The 22880-nt window shown below is 38.7% G+C and overlaps 1 protein-coding gene across 1 annotated transcript; it reads right to left on the bottom strand.

Moving 5' to 3' along the window:
- Window positions 1-3137: 3137 nt before the first annotated feature.
- Window positions 3138-22674, bottom strand: LOC122661615 (S-adenosyl-L-methionine-dependent tRNA 4-demethylwyosine synthase). Its single transcript, XM_043857070.1, has 8 exons — window positions 21733-22674; window positions 20253-20368; window positions 13361-13536; window positions 5329-5519; window positions 5121-5207; window positions 3873-4030; window positions 3576-3786; window positions 3138-3491 (listed from the first exon to the last, which is right to left on the bottom strand). The coding sequence occupies exons 1-8, from the start codon at window positions 22597-22599 to the stop codon at window positions 3351-3353; spliced, it is 1947 nt and encodes a 648-aa protein (XP_043713005.1). The 5' UTR covers window positions 22600-22674; the 3' UTR covers window positions 3138-3350.
- Between the last annotated feature and the right edge of the window lie 206 nt (window positions 22675-22880).

Below are 22880 nucleotides of genomic sequence, written 5' to 3'. Positions count from 1 at the left end.
CTTACATTGAAATTGATCAAACCAAACCGAACCAAAATCGAGCAAGACCAACCGATTGACACCCCTAGCTGAATCAGATCACGTGCACCTGTGGAGCAAGTAAGGTGATGATATCCGTCACTACCCAAAAAAACATAAAGAGATTATATATGTCCTACATACAAGGCATTTATTAATGTTTGTATGAAAACCAAAAAAAAGCACAGAATAAAACGTTTACGTATGTGCAGGTGATCCGGCTACTGAGCTGAGCGAGGTAAGGAAAGCTACAGAAGTGTCAGTCCGTTTTATAGCATTGGTGTTGTGGGCGTGTGGGTGTGGTCAGTCACAGTGCCCACTGCCCAGTGGTGGGTTATCGTCTTAATTTCTCTGTACACTTCTCTTGCGTACAAAACTAACCAACCCCACTTTCCGCAACTTCACGGTCTCTTCTCAGTGCCCATTCCCACTCCTTCAAAGCTCCTTTTGTCTCTTTTCTCTCTTCTCTCTCTCTGTAGCAGCAAAGGAATGGATGGGTAACAATTTGACAGTGTGTTTTGACTTTTGAGGCTATGGGTATCTCTGAATTCGCTTGCAAGAAAATTCCCAAATCTTGAACTTTGTTGTGGTTTTGGATCGTAGAGATGGAAAGAGTGAATAACTTTGTTGGGTTCCCAAGAAGTTAATGGGGGAGCTATTATAATCGTTTAGGATAGGAAGGAGTATTGGGTTTGAACCTTTTGTGTTTGATTAATTGATTGACTGAGAAGGATCCAATATCATTGATGGGCAAGAAGCAGAACACCAAGAAGAAAACCAGGGAAATAAAGGAAGTAGTTGCAGAAGCATCATCTGCTTCTATTATTGAAGAGACATCAGAGAAGCAAACTCAGCCTCGTAGAAAACGTGGAAGGCCTCGCAAGATCATTGAAACGATGACGACCCAAGTCACAGAAGAGGGTGAAGAGGAGAAAAATCGAGCAGCAGAAGAAGAAAAAGAAGAAACAGGGGAGGTGGAAGAAGAAGAGGAGGATTCGAAGAGAATGAAAAGAAGTGATGTGAAAGGAGGGCCTGGACCATCTGACGAAAGCAAGACAAGGGAAGAGCCACTTATGAACAGAAGAGGGAGGAGAAAAAGCCAGCCTCGTAAGAGTAGTTGATGCTTTTCCCTTTCTTTCCATTTCATCTCATCTCATCTCATCTCATCAGGTAAATACAGTTTGCTTTCACATCACAGTTCAGTGTTCATACCCCACTCTCTCTGTTTCTGATAAGAAGAAAAGAAAGATTCTATGTTTGATCCTCTTGAATTTATTGTAACTTTCATCTCTCTCTCCTTTAGTACTGATGAGAGGAGCTTTGAACAAACCGGAAGACAAATACGATTGGAAGTTGAAACTGTAGGAGAAAAGGAAGTGGTCAAAATACTTCTTTTCATTGCCTTTTTCTTCTTGTTTTTACCTTCATATTCCAATAATTTCAAGAACAGAATAGCTGAGAGGTCTGGGTTGTAATGGAAGTGGAAATGGAAGAAAGCTCCTGGTGCAGCTTTCTTTTCTTTCACCGGATGGCTCAAGTAATTAAACACAGACTAGGTGCAATTAATGTAAACAACATACCCCACGTCTTTTCTAAAACAAATTAATGATCCCAAAGCTCTCTCTCTCTCTCTCTCTCTCTCTTTCAAAAGTTTAAAACCGTTCAAATTCCAAGATTTGGATTAAAATCTTTGGCACACCGTTGGATGTTGCAGCTTCCACATGTTGAGCTCTTAGACTTGAACTGCAAGACACCACAAAATTAAGGTACTGCAGAGAATTTTGTTCTTTGTTCTTTCTCCCTATTTATTTTTCCGAACAAGACAAGCTTTGTGGGACAAAAGGAGAAAAATATTATGACTCATGATCACAGGGAACCCAACTTGGATATTAACTTAAAAGATTAAAATCAACAAATGATCCAATCATTTTCTGTTCTTTATTTCTCAGATAAATATTGTGCTCATTTATAACAGCGAACAGAAGGAAATTACAGTAATTGTGTATATCCACTATTCCACGGTCTTAAAAATCGGGTAAGTCTTTTGGGATTGATGTGTGGTTTGTGTGATTATACTTTCATAAAAAATAAAAATAAAAAAAACTACAGTAGAAGTTTAGGCTTTAGGATTTTTTGGAGAAAGTGTTTCTCCACAAGGCTGGAACAGTTACTGCACCACCTTAGGGTTCACAAACCCCCTAAACATGTTTTTTTTTAAACATGGTTTTAAAAACTAGGTCGGAATCGGCCGGTTCAACTTCGAATCAAATGACACCGATCCCAATTTACCCTGATTCTTTGGTTGAGTCCAACTGACTTTATCAGAATCAAATGGAGACCAACAATACCGAATTCCAAGCTTTTAAACTTTGTATACAGATCACTTGCTCCAATTCCATGCCATGTAGGTTATCAACTTTATTTAACCCTTCACCCTCCATTAAAATGCTATTTTAAGACTACTAGTAGTATAATCTCAATTCATAGAAAATGTCATCATCTGATGGCAAAGATTATATGTTTCGACTTTTTCTGATATATGATGATGATAACACAACCAAAACAGCTCACACAAATGTTGCTTTGAGAATGATCTGAAGGACACATGATGGGAGGAAAAATCAACGTTCCTATGAGTTTGAAGATGGAAAAAGGGCAAAACAGTCAATTTGATAGACTATACAGCAAACTGGATTTTAAACACCCCACTAAAATTTTGTAACAGTGACGTAGCAACGGCCAGGTTCCGATAACGATTCTTAAATCTTAGAACCATGGCTGAGACTGAGAGTAGTGAAACTGAGGTAGTCATTTGAAATTGTAAATAATTGGAAAATCTGGGCTTCTTAAATAGTGAACAAATGACAAGACCGGCAAGAGACGTTTGAAAATCGGATTGAACACCTGCTTCCCTTCATTTTTGGTAATGACTTAATTCATTCAAGGGGATTTGTGAACAATGAAAGCAGACAATAGGAGTGAAAATAGAAAATATGAGAATATGTAACTTTTCCCTGCAACAGGAAAACATTAGTAAGTTATTTTGAACATTCAAGAAATAAAATATTCACCCAAGTACACCCATGATCCAAAACAACCTGATCAGCATATCTGCATTAAATTTATAATAATGTGAAAAATAACTATTAATTAAAATATAGACTACAAAAATTAAGTTTCCCATCGACTAGGATTTGAGCCCTCTCAACAAGGTAAAGTTAGAGTTTCGGAACCTTTCCCATATTGTTCAATACAACTATACAAAACCTAGAATAATGAAGGAACAAAATAGCAGCCAGTGTTAGTAATAATTCCGTCCAAATTGTCACCTGTCACCTGTTCGTTTTATGGTGTCGCTCTTTCTTATAACGAGATTGATCCGGATCAAAACCGCCTTCCTCTGCACCATAGACAGTCCAGGATGGAGTGGCGGCAATGTAGTCCTTGCTGCTAAATGGCTTTCCAGAAGCCACCTGCATTTTCAAATGGTGATAACATTCATTAAGCTGGCATCTGGAGATCAAGCATTTAGAACAGTAATGAGGTTAGCTACAAACCAGGTCATGAAATTTTTCATAATCTATCCAAGTGAACCATTTCCCATTGATCTTAAACTTCTCAACCTTTGCTAAGAGGACACAGCAAGAGTGAACATGCTCACAAGCAACCTCATACTCCCCGTTACTTTTCAGAGCTAATGCCTCCGAAAAGGCTTTAACATCAGAATGCCAGGGAACATTCTCCATTGTCAACTTAGAAGTTGCAGACCTGTCACATAATTTGTAAGGTACCCAACACAATCCGGCAGAGTATGACGTGTAAAATTAAGGATAAAAGTGAACAAGAAAACTTACGAGCCACAGTAGGTAACACCCTTAATTTCAATGAAATCTGGCTTCCCAATGCCGAATAAGTCAGAGTAAGCATCTATATCTTCGATATTCCAGCCTTTAACCAAAGTCAAACGGTAAACCGTTCTCTGGTCTTTCTCTTGAAGAGCTTTCAGTGAATCCTAGCAACAATTTGCAAATACCACAGATGAGTATGTTGTTGTAAACCACTGGAGAATCCAGGTTAACAGCAAACTGGCAACAATCTTTCAGAGAGATGTAAGGTGCTCCAGCACCATGAACAATTGTATCAACAAGGCAGGCCACTGCATGACACCATGGTCTGGTGGCCTTCAAGTGCTTCACAATGTCAGACATGAAATGTGGGGCCAAAAACCCAATGGCCCCAATTAGGAGTTCCCTAATGCCAAAGTTGACCTGATCAATCCTGCTAACCATCAAATGTACACTTGTAATTGGATATTATAAGAAATTCCCATAAATGGTGAAAAAAAGAGAAAAGGAAGGGGGAGGGGGAGGGGGAGGGGGGGGGGAGTAGCACTGGTGCTGGGAGGCATAAAATGCAAAACACAGGTGACACCTAACTCTAGACATTACAGCAGAAAAATCCCATTCCATAGGTCTAACTTTAATATTGATCCAGTTCCTTTTATATAGTTGTTGGGAAGAATATGCACTGAAGAACTAGGGCTCGGTTTGGTTAGATGTAAATTGAAGAAAAACTAACATTTTTCATCGGTAAAATTAAGTGAATGAAAAGGAAAATATAAAAGAAAATTTTCAGTGGAATGTTTTTTTTTTTTTTTTTTTTTTGGTAAACGCAGTGGAATGTTAGATTAGAAGTAAAATTGATGTGAAGCAGGACGAGACATGAGAAAAAACAACATAGAGAATTTTTATTTTTATTTTTTGTAAATAACAACATAGAGAATGTAGGAGTTTAAATCTTTTTCAGTTGTATTATTGTCTTTCTGCAGAAAATGGTAAATTTTCATTTTAGGTAAAATATTTCCTATAGTGCCAACAAAAATTTTAAATACAACAAAACAAAGGAAACTCATTTTCAATGTAAATTGTGCTGCACTTTCGGCTATTTACATTGAATTATCTTGCTCTATGTTTTTTATGTATTATCTTGTTCAATTATCTCATTTACTTACCAATGAAAATTTTATTTTACTTTATTTCACGTTAAGCAAATGGGGGCTAAAAGTATCAGCTTGCTTTTTTCTGTAAGGAAAATACACTTACAATGAAACGCTCCCAGAAGTCCCCAAAGAGTGGCCTATCAATTGCCTTCAAGCTATCCTTTGTTGCTGCATCTACGCTCACATATAGCTGCATGTATTGGAAGCAACAAGTTGAAGTCATGTTCTTAAGGTAACTAAGAATCCTTAAATTCACTTTCCTATAGCAAGTCCATCTGCTTCCCAAAGATGAAAATAAGAATTCTGCGAACCTGGGTAATAGGCTTCAGCAATCTAATTTTTTCGGGGAATTGTGCATTTGTAACAAGAAAAGTAGATATCCGCCTTCGGTGTAGCTCATCCACAAGAGAGTTAATCTCTGGATACATTATTGGTTCACCAACAAGTGACAAGGCACAATGCCTGGGAGAGAGACCTTCTGACAGACGCTCCAGCTTTACTCCTGCAGTGAGCACAAATCTGTATCAATCAATCAATAAACTAAACATCAATTAGTCCACTACATAATAGAAGTGCTATAGATATTGAACTGCATAAATTTACAACTCAACTCAACCTTATCCAAACTAAATGGGGTCGGCTACATGGATCCTTTTACTCCAGTCAGCTCTATTCAAAGCCATATGTGTTACTAGTCCTAAGCTTGCATGTCTTTCCTCACTTCCATGGAAAAGAACTCGGTCGAAACCAACCGAAAAAACTGAGATATCTCGGTTTCGCAAGAAACCAAGACGAAACTTGGTGGGAGTTTGAAAAGTTCCAGGTTTCGGTTGGTTTCGACCAGTTTCGACTGGTTTCAGTCAAAACTGGTCCAAAACAGTTGAACCAAACCAAACCAGAGTATAAATATCACATGTTTCTTTCGAAACTTGTGATATCTTGCAAGTTTCGATCGAGACGGTGGAGAAGTTGCAGGTTTTGACACAGGAGTGGGAGTTTGGCCTCCAAGTGTGGATTTCTTCACATATTTCCTTTGTTTGGTGCATCTACAGCCTATATCAACCGACTTCTACCAGTGTGTGAACCTCTCTTCTCAAAGATAATAGTATTTTTGTCCCAAAAATCAAATTTTTTGTACAACACTGTTGAATACATGGTAGAATTTATTGAATTTAATATATGTTAGCGTCCTTGGCCCGATCTACGACTCTACAGATGGCAGTTATGGACTATCAGAACAATTGGGCCCAGAGCATATCATGGGATAAATATGTGGTACATTCAGAGGAACGGCTCCGAAATATTCAGTGGTACGCTGCTCGTGGATTGGACCGACCAAGAAACTCCGCATGGAATTAAGCAAGTGTTGACTGTTGAGCACCTTTGTTTTATTTGGATGTCATGTATTATTCAGTGTTCTTGTACTTTAACTTTATGTGAACTAAATATTTGTAATACCAGATTTACTGTATCCTTCAGCATACACTAGTAAACTTGGGTCAATAACCACAAATACCTTTTTGAGTTTTTTGTTTTTTTTTTTTTCTTTTGTGAAAATAGTTCATGCATTGTGTTTAGAATGTAAAAAAACTGGTTGTACACAAAAAAATCAGACCTAAAAAACCATTTCTGGGCCTCGAAACCACAGCCTCGAGTTGGCTGGGAAAAAGTTCCAGGTTTTGACCTGATTTTGGTAGGTTTCAACCATATCTCGGTTTCAGCCTGGTCGAAACCCGAGATTTAGAACCTTGCTCACTTCTTCTAGAGGCATCTGAATCAAATCACCCCTCCGTACAGGAGTATTCAAAGGCCTCCATTGCATATTTCCATGTCACCTCAAACGATTTTCTCGCAACTTATCATGTATCAGAGCTATTCCTAAAGTAATCTAATTTGTTCATTCCTTACTTTCTCCTTTCTAGTGTTACCACTCATCCATCTCAACATCCTCATTTCAGCTACACTAAGTTTATTTACATATTCTTTCTTCACTACCCAACATTCAGCTCCATACATCATTGCTGGTAATGTAACTGTACTATAAAAATTTCATTTGAGTTTTAAAAGAATGCGTCGATCACACAATTAGGGATGTAAACGGATCGGATTCGGCTCGGATTGTGCTATATCCACATCCGCATCCGATTAGCTTTCGGACGGATTCAGATAGTGCTAAACGGATACGGACACGGATTTGGATCAGATATTTTATCCGTTTACATGTAAATATAGCTTTTCGGATAGCTATAGCCTATCCGTATCCGTTTAGCTTTCGGACAAATTCGGATAGTGCTAAACGGATACGGAAACGGATTTCGGCTATTCATTTACATCCCTACACACAATACTCCGGACGCACCCCTCAACTTCATCCATCTTATTTTAATTCTTTGTGCAACATCATCCTCTATTTTTCCTTCTTTATTTATGACTAGGTACCGAAAATCTTTACTTTGCAATGTCTCTCTATCATTTTTTTTCCTCCATATACTCTATTTTTGTTCTACATATCTTAAATCCTTCTGATTCCAAGGTTGATCTCCATAATTCCAACTTGGCATTTATCCCTGCTTTGGTTCATCCACCAAAACAATATCATCATCAGGGAAAAAAAAACATACACAAGGGATCCGATCTTGAATGTCTCTAGTCAACTCATCTATGATTAGCACACCAAATATGGTCTTAAGCCTTAAATCCAATCTTTGATGTAATCCAATGGTAATTGGGAATTCACTACTCTACCGCCCAACCCCCAAGAGTTCTTACACTAGTCATTACACCATTATATATTTCTTTAACTATGTCCATATATTTTCTTGAAATACTTTTCTTCTCTAATACTTGGCATGATAACTCTCTAGGGACTCTATCATAAGTTTTTTCTAAGTCAATAAAAACCATATGGAGCTGATGCAGAACTGAAGCACTACATCCACAAGAAGAAGATGAACAAGAAGCTGTCCAAGTAGTATTAGTAGTACTAGTAGTACTATAATAACCTTTGGGATAAGGTTATTGAAGCCTGTCTGAGAAGAGAGACTCATATCTCGAAGAATCAATTTGGTTTTATGCCAGGTAGATCCACGACATAAGTTAGAGCTAGAAAGAAGGACCTCCATATGGTCTTTATTGACCTGGAGAAATCCTATGACAGAGTCCCTAGAGATTTAACCCAGCATGTTCATGCGAAGACAGGGGTGTCGAGTAAATATATAGATGTAATTAAAGATATGTATGTGTATGTGGTGACTAGTGTGAGATCTGTGGGAGGCCAGGGTAAGAAATTCCCAATTACGGTTGGGTTACATCAAGGATCAGCCCTAAGCCCATATCTGTTTGCGCTTATCATGGATGAATAAACCAAGAACATCCAAGATGAGGTAACGTGGTGTATGCTCTTCGCCGATGATATCGTTTTGGTGGATGAGACAAAAGCAAGGATTAATGCTAAGTTAGAAATGTGGAGATCGAACTTGGAAACAAGAGGCTTTAAGATTAGTAGATCAAAGACGGAGTACATGATGTGTAACTTTAGCCACACTATGATGGATCATGACATAGTGAAAATTGAGGAGATAGAGCTACCACCAAGTGACTATTTCAAATATCTGGAATCTATAAATACACAAAGAAGGTGATATAGATGATGATGTTTCACAAAGGATTAAAGGGGAATGGATGGATGAAGTGGAGAGGTTCGACCGGAGTACTGTGTGACCGACACATTCCTTTAAATCTTAAAGGAAAGTTTTATAGGACTGTGGTCCGACTTGCTATGATGTATGGGGCAGAATGTTCGGCAGTTAAGAAGTGTCATATAGTGAAGCTGAGTTGCAGAGATGAGGATGTTAAGATGGATGAGCGGCAAAACTAGGAAGGATAAAGTGAGGAACAAATGTATTAGAGCTGATATGGGAGTTGCACCGATCAGTGACAAGCTTCGAGAATATCGTCTAAGGTGGTTTGACCATGTGCAACGGAGGTTTGGGGACGCCCCAGTAAGGAGGAGTGATCTGATTCCGATTGAGGGAGCTAAACGAGCTAGGGGCAGGCCTAAAATGACCATAGGTGAAGTTGTGAAGAATGACATGCATAGTTTGGGTCTTGTGCCAAGTATGACCTCAGATAGAGCCTATTGAGGGGCAAAGATCCACATTGTCGACACCAGGTAGCTGAGATTTTTTTGATTTCCTAGGCTTGCCTCTTTCCTCTTACTCTCCTTTTCATTTTCCATTTATCACTTTTCTTATCTTATTTCATCATTCCTCTTACTTTTCTTTCAATTTGTGAGGACCTCAGTTTTCTCTACTTTGCTTTTGAAAGGATCCATGTAGCCGATCCCATTTCGTTGGGATAAGGCTGAGTTGTTGTCGTAGTAGTTAGTTACTTAAGATCTGTATGGCAACCATTCAATTTCAAAAAATTGGTTCCGAGTCAGAATCGATTTTTTGTTTCTAGATTTTTGGAATAATTCTGTACCAACAAACGTTGTATGGTAAACCTAGTAAAAAATTGTTTCCGCTATTACAGAGAAACAGAAACATGTATGGATTGCCATTTTAACATAAATAGTTTTCTCTATAAATCCTAGTTTTCAAAACCCATATACTCACCCAAGCTTCTGAAATCTGAATTACAGACAAGGACCCGCCCAACTCCAACAAATGAACTCTGCTTCCAGTCTCACCTTTACTGATCACTTCAGCTGGCAACGGAATTTTCCTCCAAACGTCATTACCCAAATCAAGCACAAGGATATACAACCAGCTGGACGAATACAACTTGATTCTTATTCATATGGGTGAATTCATCAGATTCGGAGGAAACAGATCTCTTCCATGTGTTGGTCTCCGAATAAAAAACAAGGCAAATGAAGGAATCAAGCGGCCTACATCCAAAAGGGCGGAAAAAACCAGCTAAGACAACATTGAATTTCAGGATGGATATATTGAACCCCAAACCAACAAGGGTAGCTTCATCATCAGGATGGAACCGAGTCATGGGCCTTCCTCTGGTCCTGGGAAGCAGCTTGAACTCTCGAGTCATTGGATTGCAGGCATAATACACACCCTTATTGGATGCGAGTGCAACACAATAACCCATTACAAGAGGCTCTAACTTTCACTCTATCCTTTAAGAAATCCAAAGAGAGCTTGGAGACACCCATTAATCTATCCACACAGATAAAACTAGATTTGGTGTAGAAGGATTTGATGACCTCTACCAACACCATGGGGTTCTTAGATGATACATCATTGTAGATTTGAATAATATACTTGTTAGAGAGCAATCTGCGCCAAGACTTACAAACAGACTTGCATCAGAGTAAGGATTTAATGGGCAATCTCGCAAGGATTTGAAGAATAGCTTCTTCCGGAAAGAACCCCTTTTCTAAAGACAACTCATAATTCATTCGCAAATGAAATACGAAGAAATCTCAAAAGGGTGCCTGAATCTCTCTCTCTCTTTCTTTTTTCTTTTTTTCTTTTTTTTTTTTTTTTTTTTTTTTTTTGTTTTTGGATGAATAAATAATTTCATTACCAAAGGAGAGAGGGGGGGAAGGGAACAAGCGCGAACCAAATACAACACCCGCCAAAACGGCAAGGGCGAGCAAAATCAAAGGCAAGAGCCCATATAAAAACTACTCACTAAACAAACCAAAAAGCAAAGGACCAACAAGACAATCCCAAGGCAGCCTCAGAGAAACAAGACCTCTAGCCCGGGTCCCCAGTCTCACGTCAGAAAACATAATCTCTTGTAACCGAACTCAGAGGCAAGATCTTCTCAGCGCAAGGAAGGGAGTAGACAATGTAACCGAACTCAGGCCTGAATCTCTCTTGAATACACCAAAAACGAAACCCAAAAAAAAAAAAAAAAAAAAAAAAAAAAAAAACTAAACAGAAGAGTGGGGGAAGAAAGAAGAGAAGGAACGGTCTGAACCCTAACCCATCTGACTGAACAAAAAAAAATAGAGAACCCTTGGCAAATTTAAACCGATGTGAAGAGTGGTATTTGCTTCTTGTATGCCTTCTATCATCCGCTGCAGCTTGGGGAAGAATGACGGGAGTGCTTGCACGAGAACTTGAGAGTTGCAGAGGTCGGTCGAAGCTGTCTCTTGTGTGATTACAAAGAACAGGGTTTAGGTTTGAGTGAATGTTATGTTTTGATGGAAAATGCCAAAAATGCCCCTCGTTAACTTAAGTCAACATTGTTTCCCCGTTTTTTCATAGAACCAATTCTGAGAAGTGAGAAACGTGGTTTTGGAGTTTCTCAAAACCCAGCTAGAATCTATTATATCACCCGGTCCGTTTCAAAAAATCACAGAAACGGACCGGCACATACATAATCTGTTTCAATTCTGCCCCCAGAATCAGAAAAAACACCAGAACCAATTTTTTGGAAAGTCACCATACAAATCCTTAGTAGTTTCCATAGTTTATTTTTCATGAAATAAGTTTGACAGGTCCAAAGCTGGTTGAACCAGTGGTCCAACTTAATTAGTCTTTTATTTATTTGTTTTTATTTAAGTGTCATGCGACCAACTTAAGTTAGTCACATGAATTAGGAGCATTGTAATTAGGGCTCGGCTAGGGGAGGGACCATACCTTCTCCTACGCTGGTTAGGAGTAAGACCTATGGCCAGATCATATAAGTAATAAAATCGTGGAGAGGAAAGATTACCTCTGAAATTTTTAAAAACTCTTGAAGCTCCTCTGCAACTTTGTCTTCTCCATTGAAGATAGTCTTGTGTCTGATCAAGGCTGGTGGGATTGGTGTGTGATCCAATCAACACCTTGCGGTGTGAAGCCCGGGTGGTCCTATTGAAACTCTACTATCAAGTTCTAGACCAAGATCTGATTTTTATTCAAAGTTTTCATCTTCAAACAAGCTGCTGCCAAGGATTCTCTGCAACAACAGTGAGTTTGAATCTCCCCATCCCCCAACCTTTCTTCTCCTAATCCTCTAAACCACCAACCCTAACATTCCCCCCCCCCTTTTGTTTTCACTTTCCCCAACACCCAAATCCTGTCCAGGCCAAACCAGCCAGCCAAAACTCTCCATCTTTGGATAAAATTCTCCCCTGCCCCCTAGGAGAACTCGATCTACTTTGCAGCCCCATCCTCCCACTAAAATCCTAACACACACTACCTCCATTAATTCCCCAAAACCCTAATTTCTGCCCAGCCCAGTCTAACCATTAGAATCCCACCGAAGTCTGACCGAGTGTCCCATTCCCCCTTAGGAACACTCGATCCAAACCTGGTTCCGATCCACTCATCCTAAACCCTAGATTCCCTCACCTTCCACTTTTAAAAACCCAAAACCCTAGACTACCTACCTGCTGCCAATCCAAGTTTACAACCCTAACACCATTAAAACTTAATGTGACCTTCACTAATAGACTCCCCTACATCAACTTGACAAAACCCTACCACCAAACCCTAACCCTAATTTCATAATTTTCACCTATTTTGACCTAGCCGAATTACCCAGTTCATGGCAGATCCTGGTTATTGGCTTCTACTTGGTCTCCTACCAATCTAGAACTACATTAGGAGCTTAGTTGTCAAAGTGTCACCTAGGCATCCGGGCTGATTTCCAAGGGTTGGGCAGTAGCTTGCCTTATTCTAACTTAACAAGGCAGGCACCTTGGGACTTTGGGCGTCGCCTAGAGTGCCTTGGGATGCCTAGGTCCCTAGGCAGTCGATTTTTTTTACTTACATTTTTTTCCTCTAAATAATGTTGTTTCTAACATTTTTATTAGCTTGTGTACAACAAGTTCGTGTATAGGTGAGAAGCATGGAATCATTTAGTACCCAAAAATAAATAAAGAAATCATGAAGGCAGAGATTTCACCGTTTGCTCTTTCTCTGTCCCTATCAATTTTCTCTTGTACTTGGACAAAACAGGCCCACTGCAGCGCCTTCTTATTTCACTCGGTCTTTCTCTACTACGTGCTCCTCTCCCCCCTCCAAAGTCACATGTTTGCATAATGCATTTTTGCATTTAATAAAAACTAATTATGACCAACTTAGCAGAGTAGCACTATCATTTCACGCATTTTAGAATTAAATTTAACAGTAAAATTTAGGGTTGGTTGTCAAACTGATGCTTAATCATAATACATTGTATCATAATTACATTTAGACTATTAAATGCATCCCAACACCCCCTTGAATTTATCCAGTAATGGTAATTGAAGACCATGTTCCGGATCTTGCTCTACACTCTGAGAACTTAAATAAAGAAAATGCTTTCAAAACATAAACACACACACACACCAATACATGCTAGGCAAATGACACATATATGCAAAGGCATTAAACATCAAAGACCTACCAGGAACTCCTTTCATCTGCTTTATCATTTTTGTGTGTTGTTCTATGGCAGCATTTACAATCTCTAAAGGAGGATCCATTTTCCACTTCCAGCTCTTTCCAACAGGATTTGTGTGGTGTCTCCAACAGAAAACACACTTATTGGCACATGCCAAACTGGGGGTAGCCTCCATGCATCTGTTTATTGGTACAGTTGACAAATTTACGGAATCAGCTCCACATTTAGAATATAATGAACAAAGACGCTAAAACACGATTGAATTAGTATATCATGAAATTGAAGACCCAGTTTATGAAAACCAAAGCTGATAAAATGAAGTAAAGAAAATTCATTTACTATCTTGCTAAGGTTGGTCACAATCAATGTCATTCTGGTATTTCAAAACAATTGTGTCATGAATCAGAAGTAAATAAACAAATAAGTCAGATATGCCTGTGCCCTGTAGAATTTATTTACATGGCCATAATAAGGTATGACATGTAAGTGATGGAGGGCCGGTTAGGGAAGAAAGGGAAACTTGAGAGGGATCTCAGAGTTGCAGGGGGAGGGAGAGAAATCTCTTCAACACACACGTCGGGCAACCCAATTCAATTTTCTATTTCATTCACTGTGTTCCAATGTTGGGTTACAATCCTTAAATAAACAATATCAAAGATTCTTATTTGGAATATGAAACTGAAACTATCCTAAGTATGCAACTCAAAACAAATAAATAAACCTTAGTGGACCAAAAACCTGAGTTAACCAGTTCCATCTGGGTTTGGGTTTCCAAACTCGGTCATGTTGGTCCCATGGAACTAATTCTCGCGAGATCTCGACGAAAATCTCGCTTTTTCGTGAGCTCGAGACGAGATCTTAAGCGATACCATTTATTACCCCATCTCGGCGAGATCTCCAGTCGAGTCGAGATCTCGACCCAAAATCAAGCATATTAGTTCCAGAATCTGGCGAGATCTCATGGTTTTGGTCATCTCGGTGGGAAAATTTGGTATACACACACCTATTTATGCAAACCCTTTTATACAGACACTAATTTATGCCAGAAACCATGACAGATACTGATTTCATTTACTTAAGATATTATTCATAAATAAGCAAATACCCCCCCTATTGGAATCCAATAAAAATAGTTTTAAAAATCAAATTCCAAAAGGATAAAAAGTCAACCACCCAATTCAAGAACAAAAACTGGATTTTCGACGGTAGGTGAAATTGTCAACTTTCTAATGCTGGGGTTTTTCTCAAATCTAAAAATTTCATAAATCTTAATATGGTAAAACATTGTTAAAAACCAAAGGTGAGGTAAAATATTCATTTGTTTTTATGCCAAAAAAATATTTTCATTCAGAGCGATTTTGACGGCATTTGCGTACACCAAATTAAGATTGACCAGTACATAACTCTTTCAATATAAATCAGATTTAAGCAATTGAATATTTTACCGCACTTTTGATTTTTAGCAAATTAGCAATGTTTTACCATATTAAGATTTATGGAATTTTTAGATTTGAGAAAAACCCCAACATTAGAAAGTTGAAAATTGCACCTACCGTCGAAAATCCAGTTTTTGTTCTTGAATTGAGGGTTGACTTTTTATCCTTTTGGAATTTATTTTTAAAACTATTTTTATTGGATTCAAATAGGGGGTATTTGCTTATTTATGAATAATATCTTAAGTAAATGAAATACAAATACATTTACTGAAATGATATTAGGCATAAATAAGTGTCTGTCCTGGTTTCTGGCATAAGTGTATGTCCTGGTTTCCCACTAACTGAAACTCCTATTTGGACTTTGATTTTTCAAAATCTGATAGTGCCATTGGGTTTAAATGGCCCAAAATAAGCTATAAACCAACTTTCATGACCAAACTAGGTCTAAAACCCACCGAAACCAGCCATCGAGTTGGAAAAAAAAATACCCCAACATTTGGCCAGGTCGAAACCTGTAATCGAGACGAGTTTTAGTTCCTTGGTTGGTCCAACCAGTCAAGTGCTACTGCATTAGAAAGTGTTAGCATTCACCACACTTTGCTTTTTTTAAGTTAGAAATCTACTCATTATGCACAAAATAACAAGGTGATGCGATCCCGGGGTTGAAAAACCCAAGTTGGGTTTGCTATGGGTCCAACCAAGTACTAGAAACTCAAATGCAAAAAATAATAGCAGTTCCGTAATTATATTGAAGTTTAGAATAGTGGCAGAACTGTAAATAACCAGAACTTAAAAGGATTGTTTGGTATTTAAGGAGGATACAAAAAGGAGTTGGATATAATAACCAGGGGTAAACTTGGATTGGAGTTTACATAAGGGACAAAACAAAATCAATGAAGTAGGGAAGGTTAGTTTTTTTTTGGGTAAATTACAGATCACCCCCTGGTATTTGAAAAAACTCAAATGTCCCCCTCTACAGTAACGGTGTTAGTCTGCTGTTAGTTATTGGTGTGAAAGAACTATTTTACCCTTATACTAAAACATTAGAATTAAATTTACAGTACTACTCTTCCTTCATCTTCAACCTAAAATACCCCACCCCTTTCCTGCAACTCCACTGGAAATTCTCAGAAAGGAATTCATAACAGCAAATAAAGTTTGAAAACACTTTGGCTGTGGAGTGCACCAGAGATTAACAGAGAAGATCAAGGCTGAACTTGGAATTCAAATCTGACTGTCACAACTGATGCTAAACCAAGGGCCATTACTGCCCTAAATCAATGCTGAAATTGAAGAAATAAGGAAAAGTATAATGTTGCAACTGAAGTAGCAAAACAGAGTACCACCAGGTGGAAGAGAGATTTTGTAATGCAGCAAAAACCAGGGCTCAAATCTGGCCCAAATTGAGATCGAAGAACTTATCTGAGAAGGTTTTCAAAAGCCCTAAAAATCAGGGAGATAAAGGAACTTGATCTGAAGTAATCACAAAATCAGTAACTGCCTAGAATTTCAGGTATCAAACAACACAGCCAAGAAGAAATATTCAATTACTTTGCATCCATAACTCTGATCAGCATCCAGCCAAGGTAGGGGACATTTAAAATAGAAGGTTCACTACCCTAAAAGGGTAGAGTGATCCGATGGATAGATTGGAAGTAATCAACCCATCAAAAAACTGCCAAAATCTACCAAAAACAGGGTACCGCCAGCCTAGGTTTGTTTCTAGACAGCAGGAAATTCTCAGAAAGGAATTCACAACTCTAAAAAAATTCTGTTTCACATGTCAAGCAGTAAAAATATAGAAGAATTTCATAATTTGACCTAAATCCTCGTACCAACTACACCACTGTAATTAGTTGAAAATGACATTGGAGAATATACAATAAGTGCCGAAAATTGAGCTTTTATAATCAATGTAGAAGAAGAGGAAGAGGAGGAGGAGGAGGACCCGACCACCAAAGAAGAAGCAGTAGAAAAAAAGAGGGGAAAAAAACAGGAGAAGAATAAAGGGGGAACCAGAGAATAAGAAGAGGAGGAAGAACCAAAGAAGAAGAAGAGAAAGATAGAAAAAAAAATAAAACAGAACTTACTGGAAATACAGAGTGCCACCGGAGGGAGAAGGTCCCGCCTGAGGGAGAAGAGGCCAAGAGGTTGCGTCGGAACAAGAGGCACAGTGGTGGAAAAAAAATTAAAACATAACTTACCGGAAATAAAGAGTGCCACCGGAGGGAGAAGGTGCCACCAGAGGGAGAAGAGGCCAAGAGGTTGCATCGGAACAAGAGGCATAGTGGTAGAAAAAAAAAATAAAACAGAACTTACCGGAAATAAAGAGTGCCACCGGAGGGAAAAGGTGCCGCCGGAGGGAGAAGAGGCCAAGAGGTTGCCTCGGAACAAGAGGCACAGTGGTAGGGTTTCGGTCATTACTCAGAAGCTATAGTGGAGATTGAATGAAAAGAAATTCAGTTGCAGGTGTGAGGAAGAGGATGATTTTGGAGTTTTTAGTTACAAGGGTAAAATCGTAAATCAATACTGGTCAAGGGTAGTTTAGAGATTTAAATTTATTTAACTGATTGACATCATTACTTAATAGCATAAAAACTAACGATAGGGACTAATTTGTCATTTTGGGTCTAAACCAGTGGGTGATCTGAGTTTTTTCAAAAACCAGGGGGTGATCTGAGTTTCGATTGAAAACCAGGGGGTAATCTGTAATTTACCCTTTTTTCAGTTTTGGAAACCGACTTAAAAGGGGTGATATTGTGGGGGAGGATGGTTGTCTTCAACCTCCAGCCAAAGCAACGAGGCAGGAGACAGGTCTCAGTTGGCAGATGTTATCTCCTTTGTTAGACTACCGATCAACCTGAAATTTCAGGTAGCGGATCGCAACCTACAACTCTAGTGAATGCAAGTAACAAGGATACAAACAGATCACAGGTATAGGTGTGATGCAGATTCTTCACCAAAATAGGCTTGTTTTATTAGGAATAAGTCTAGGGTTGGGTTCTATACATGTTGGGCCTTTGATCCCATGGGTTTTCAATGTAATAGGTCACTTATATGGACCTAAAGTATGGGTAATAGGACTGCATACGGGATTAGATGTTTTGGCTGTATACTTAGTTTTATTTTCATGTTTTTTATGTTTTAAATTGAACCGGTCCAAAGCTGGTTTGAACCAGTGGTTCAATTTAAGTGACTTTAGTAGTTTCCTTTTAAGTGTTTAGTTATGCTGGATTAAGACACTGTTTTGAGTCTATCTTAGTTTCCTAGTCAATTTAGGGTACCTGGTAGGTTAAGGATTGGGTTAGGCCTTTCCTTTTTAGTGTACAAGTCTAATTTTTAGTCTTTTATTAGGGTTGTAAGGAGGCAAGTATTGAACACGAATTTTGATATCAATGAAAACGCTTTTTGCTACTCTTCTTCTCCATTGAAGATTTTTGTCTTGTGTTTGATCAAGGCTGGTGGTATTGGTGTTTGATCCAATCGACACCTTGAGGTGTGAAGCTCGGGTGGTTCGTTCAAACTCTCTTTGTTCTTTTGAAGAACTACTTTCAAGTTCAATTCAAGTTTTGATTTTAATTCAAGAACTACAATCAAACAAGCTGTTACCAAGGGAATTCTGCAACAACAGTGAGTTTGAAGCATCCCCATCCCCAACAATTCTTCAATCCTCTCATAGCCCAACCCAAAGATTCCTCCTTTTTGGTTTTCAATTTTCCCAAGGTCTAAACACCGTCCAGACCATTCCAGCCATCCACAAAACCCCAATTTTGGATTGAATACTCCCCTGCCCCATTGGAGGACTCGATCCAAATTGCAGCCTTTTCCTCCCACTAAAACCCTAGCAACCCCCATCTCCATTGGTTTCCCCAAAACCCTAAACATCAACCAGCCATAATCACCCATCAATTCTGTCTCATATTTGGATCGAACCATCCCTTCACCTACTGGGAAACTCGATCCAAACCTGGTCCTCATCTGGCCATCCTAAACCCTAGATTCCATTTTCTTCCTCTTTTCAAAAAACCCTAAACCTAACTTTGCTGCCAATTCATTCCAGCACTCTTCCCACCATTAAAACTTAATATAACCTTCACTGGAAGACTCCCCTACATCAACCTAGCATAACCCTATCATCAAACCCTAGATCCCATTAAACCCTAACCCTAATTTCACCAAAAACCCTAGTTCTGAACTACCAGAATTAATGTTCAGACCAGATCCTGGTTGTCAGGCTTCTAGTTGGTCTTCTAACAATCTAGGACTACATTAAGATGCTAGTTTATTCTGCAACTGGTCTTGGTGGAATACATGAACCAGATCCGATGACTCCCTATATGGCTGAACACTTGAACTCGATTAGCGCTGATTGCTGAAACAGAGTAACATTACAGGACAGCCAGAGAGAATGAAGAAATAGATGAAGGAAGAACTGAAGAAGAGCAGAAGAAGTAAAGGAGGAAGAAGATGGATCACACCCTAGGGGAGATTCAGATAAGTAGGGACTAGGGAAGGAAGGGGAGGAGATACCAGTACTCAAGACCAGCAACAAGTAGGTAACCCAATCAACATTTCCACTCATTCCAAATCTCAAATCTGTCTTTCCAATCGCTGGGCAAATATATAGATAAGAAAGAAAAAAACGAAATAAAGATTACTATTCAAACTCTAAAACTAAAATGGAATTGAACTCTACCAAATAAAACAAAATAAAATAAAATAGAATATTACAATATCATCCTAATAAAGAAAATAAATATCTAATTTATTTTACTAGACCCAACCAAATCTGGATCCGGTTCTTGGTCTGAGTTTATCGGATTCGGCCCGGTCCACAGAAGCGATACTGCATCAGAAGAGCACCAGATAAATGTATATATACCAAAAAAGGTAATAACATTTATGATATGTAAAATCTTCAAGAAGTCAAATATGAACAAAATGGAGCAGCTCCAAACCAATGGCCAACCTCAATTTATGATTTATTTAGAAATGCATAGTTATTAGGGAAACAACAGAATAAAAGGAGCATCTAAAAAATTAGAAAGGTAAAGGAGAGGAGAGCACAAGGATGAAGTCGATGGGGATAATTTACAGTGAGTGGAAATGCAACAAAGTTTAAAAAAAAAAGCAAACAGCCAAACAATAAGATCCAGTTATTTTACTTAAATACCATTTAAGCAAATCACTATAATATTTGATGGAACAAAGAATAAGGAGACAAAATCAAAATTTGGATCCAGAAGTAATCCAGCCTCACTTGAATTAATTTCCTAATTGGACCCTGAACTCAAAAAATGAATTCATAAGTCTATATACATATATATAGTAACAACTCAAAACAAGCTCAATGGAGATTATGTAAATCATGAAAAATCTATAAGATGAAAGAAGAACAATATAAAATCTAAAGAAAATCACAAACTAGTATTCACATAACAAAAAATAATAACAAGTACCTATGGCTCTCTATGCCATAAAATGAGTGTTTGTAGCAACCACCACGGCCACGAAGCTGTGACTTGGTCCATCTACAAAGTTTCACACCACTATGTGAACCAATAATTTTATATCCCTGCATGGATGTTGGCAGACAAGGTAGAGAAATAATTTAATACTTTTACTTTCTAAGTTTAATTGAAAGACTCAAATGAAACGCAAGAGCAGTAAAAAATGAGTAGCAAAGGAATAAACACGATCCAATAACATCTGGAAGTTGAATAAAGTGCAGTATAAGAACCTGAAACTCACGAAAGGTCTCAAAAGAGTAAGGACGGTACGATTAAATGAGACTCCACATTGCTCTTCTCAACTAAGGCAAAGCCATCCCAAATGGGTTAAGAAGCAGAAGAAGATAGAAGGTTGCTGATAAGAATTTGTTCCAGGAAATTAAGAAAGAATTTATCATTGCTTGCAAATTAAGTTTTTACTGAGGTGTCGATGTAGATCGAAGCATGAAGAAGAAAAGGACCAAAACACTGTTCGCATGAACAGTTGTGATGCAGATAACATCTGAAGGCCTTGTTTTATTGGAAATAAGCCTTGGGTTGGGTTATGTAGGTGTTGGGCCCTTGATCCCATGGGCTTTCTTTGTAATGAGCCACTTTAATGGGCCTAAACTATGGATAGAAAGTACGGAAACAAGATTTACTTCATTAGTTTAGTTAGAGTTATATTTTGAGTCAGTTTCTTTCATTATTTTAGTTTCCTAGTCAGTTTATGACAAGGATAAAGAACTCTCTATAGAATAGCAAACCAAAAATCGAAACTTAATCCAGATTCAATAAGATATTATCACATTGAAACTCAAACTAGTTGTGTAGTACTATTGGGATATAAAAGTGTTAAAATAGAATCTGAAAGAAGCATAAGCATATATAGAATTATGGATATGGGAGCCCATTAGCAATTAGAGTGCAGTCTCATTTATTTTGTCAAAATCTAGCAGAGTTTCTATCTCTAGACGATCGCATATAGGATGCACTAGCCCCTACCATTTTGTGCATGCACTTGTGTATGTCTATGTTATAAATACTCCACTTCTCAGGTGGGACTAATAACCTAGTGAACACAATCCAGGAATATGTAAAAAAAGCTCTATCTCTGAGCATATTTTGTATCTACGTAGCATCACTAATGATCTTTCAAGTTTACTGAAAAATATGCTAGAGGCTGTATTGCATATATGATTGATTATAAACCCCTTCTGTCTTCTTGATATAATATCCCTACCATCCAATGGCACCCACAAAGCAAATGAAGAAAAAATATTCAATTCAAAGTGAGAAATTTTATCCCCAAAAAAAAAATCAATACGAGAAATATTTTAAAAGCCTTATAATGACGAAGCTCTAATTGAACCACCAAATTAGACCACATGCAGTTCCATAATTTCTCTGTTGTCGAAAGATAAGAAAGGGAAGACTACGATCAGAGTACCTGCTTCTCTAGGTTCGCTCTAAGCACAGGAGTCACCATGTCTTTTTCACCATTCACCACCCCATTAGTCACAGGCACTGCAGATGATTTCCTAGAAGGAGCTTTACCAGCAATATCCTCCAGATCAACAATAACAGTATCTGGTTCATTCTCTTCATTGAAGTCCTCGTCCACTTCGTCGGCGCTTTCAGACTCACTCTCATTGGTAAATCTAGAGCCATTAAGTCCTCCATTTTCCTTAGAATCCCCTTTCAACAATCCAACCAACTTCCGATACCAAACATCAAAAACGGCATCCAAGTCTCTTTCGTCAACATCGCCTTCACCCACGGGCAAGAGCTCTGAAGCTCCAAGCGCCTTCATCTGCTTCGAGAAATCCTTTGCAACAGCATTGAAAGTCTCACCGTACGATCGGCTCCCAACACCGAAAACCGCAAACCTACAGCTTGAGAGGAGTAAAGATCCGACCCTGAAATCTTCAGCACTCTCAGCGAGCCAATTGGAGAAGAAGCTGGCGTGGGAAGGGGGTTTCCCATCTTCCCAAGTCGAAGCAATGAGCAGAACAACAGTTTCTTTAGGGAGATCTTCAGGCTCGTAATTTTTAGGATCGACAAGGTCGAATGGGATGTTATTTGAAGTGAGAAGATCGAAGAGACGACGGGCTAGGGCTTTAGAGGTCCCAGTCTGAGAGACAAAAAAGATCTTGCCTCTGGAAGGGTCAGGATGAAGGGTGGTGGGGCTCTGGGAGGAGGAAACTCTTTGGCGGCGGAGACGTCGGGACTTCCAGAAGCAATAAAAGGTGGAGGCGGAGAGAAGGGCGAAGAGAGCGAGGCGAGCCGGAAGATACGAGGGAGACTTCACCGTCATTCTGAAATCTCAACTTGGCGTTTGCACTGGAACTTGAACTTCCAAGGAGACATAAGATGTATGAATTTTGTTCAGAAAAAGGACTCCATTACCATAATTGGTAATCTTCAACTTCATCGATTTCTGTCCATGAAATGTTTTTGGCTTGGGAGTTTGAAGCTGTAACTTCACTGTTCAGAGGATGGCACGGAGGCTTGGAAGTCGGAAGGAAGCCTATTGGTGAGTTTAGAGCCCTAGTCGCAACTCGCAAGACGCGAGTAGAGACCTAAAGAAACAGTAAC

The sequence above is a fragment of the Telopea speciosissima genome, chromosome 5 (assembly GCF_018873765.1).
Source record: "Telopea speciosissima isolate NSW1024214 ecotype Mountain lineage chromosome 5, Tspe_v1, whole genome shotgun sequence".
NCBI classification, from domain to species: Eukaryota; Viridiplantae; Streptophyta; class Magnoliopsida; order Proteales; family Proteaceae; genus Telopea; species Telopea speciosissima.
This window is presented reverse-complemented; position numbering and strand designations above follow the sequence as displayed.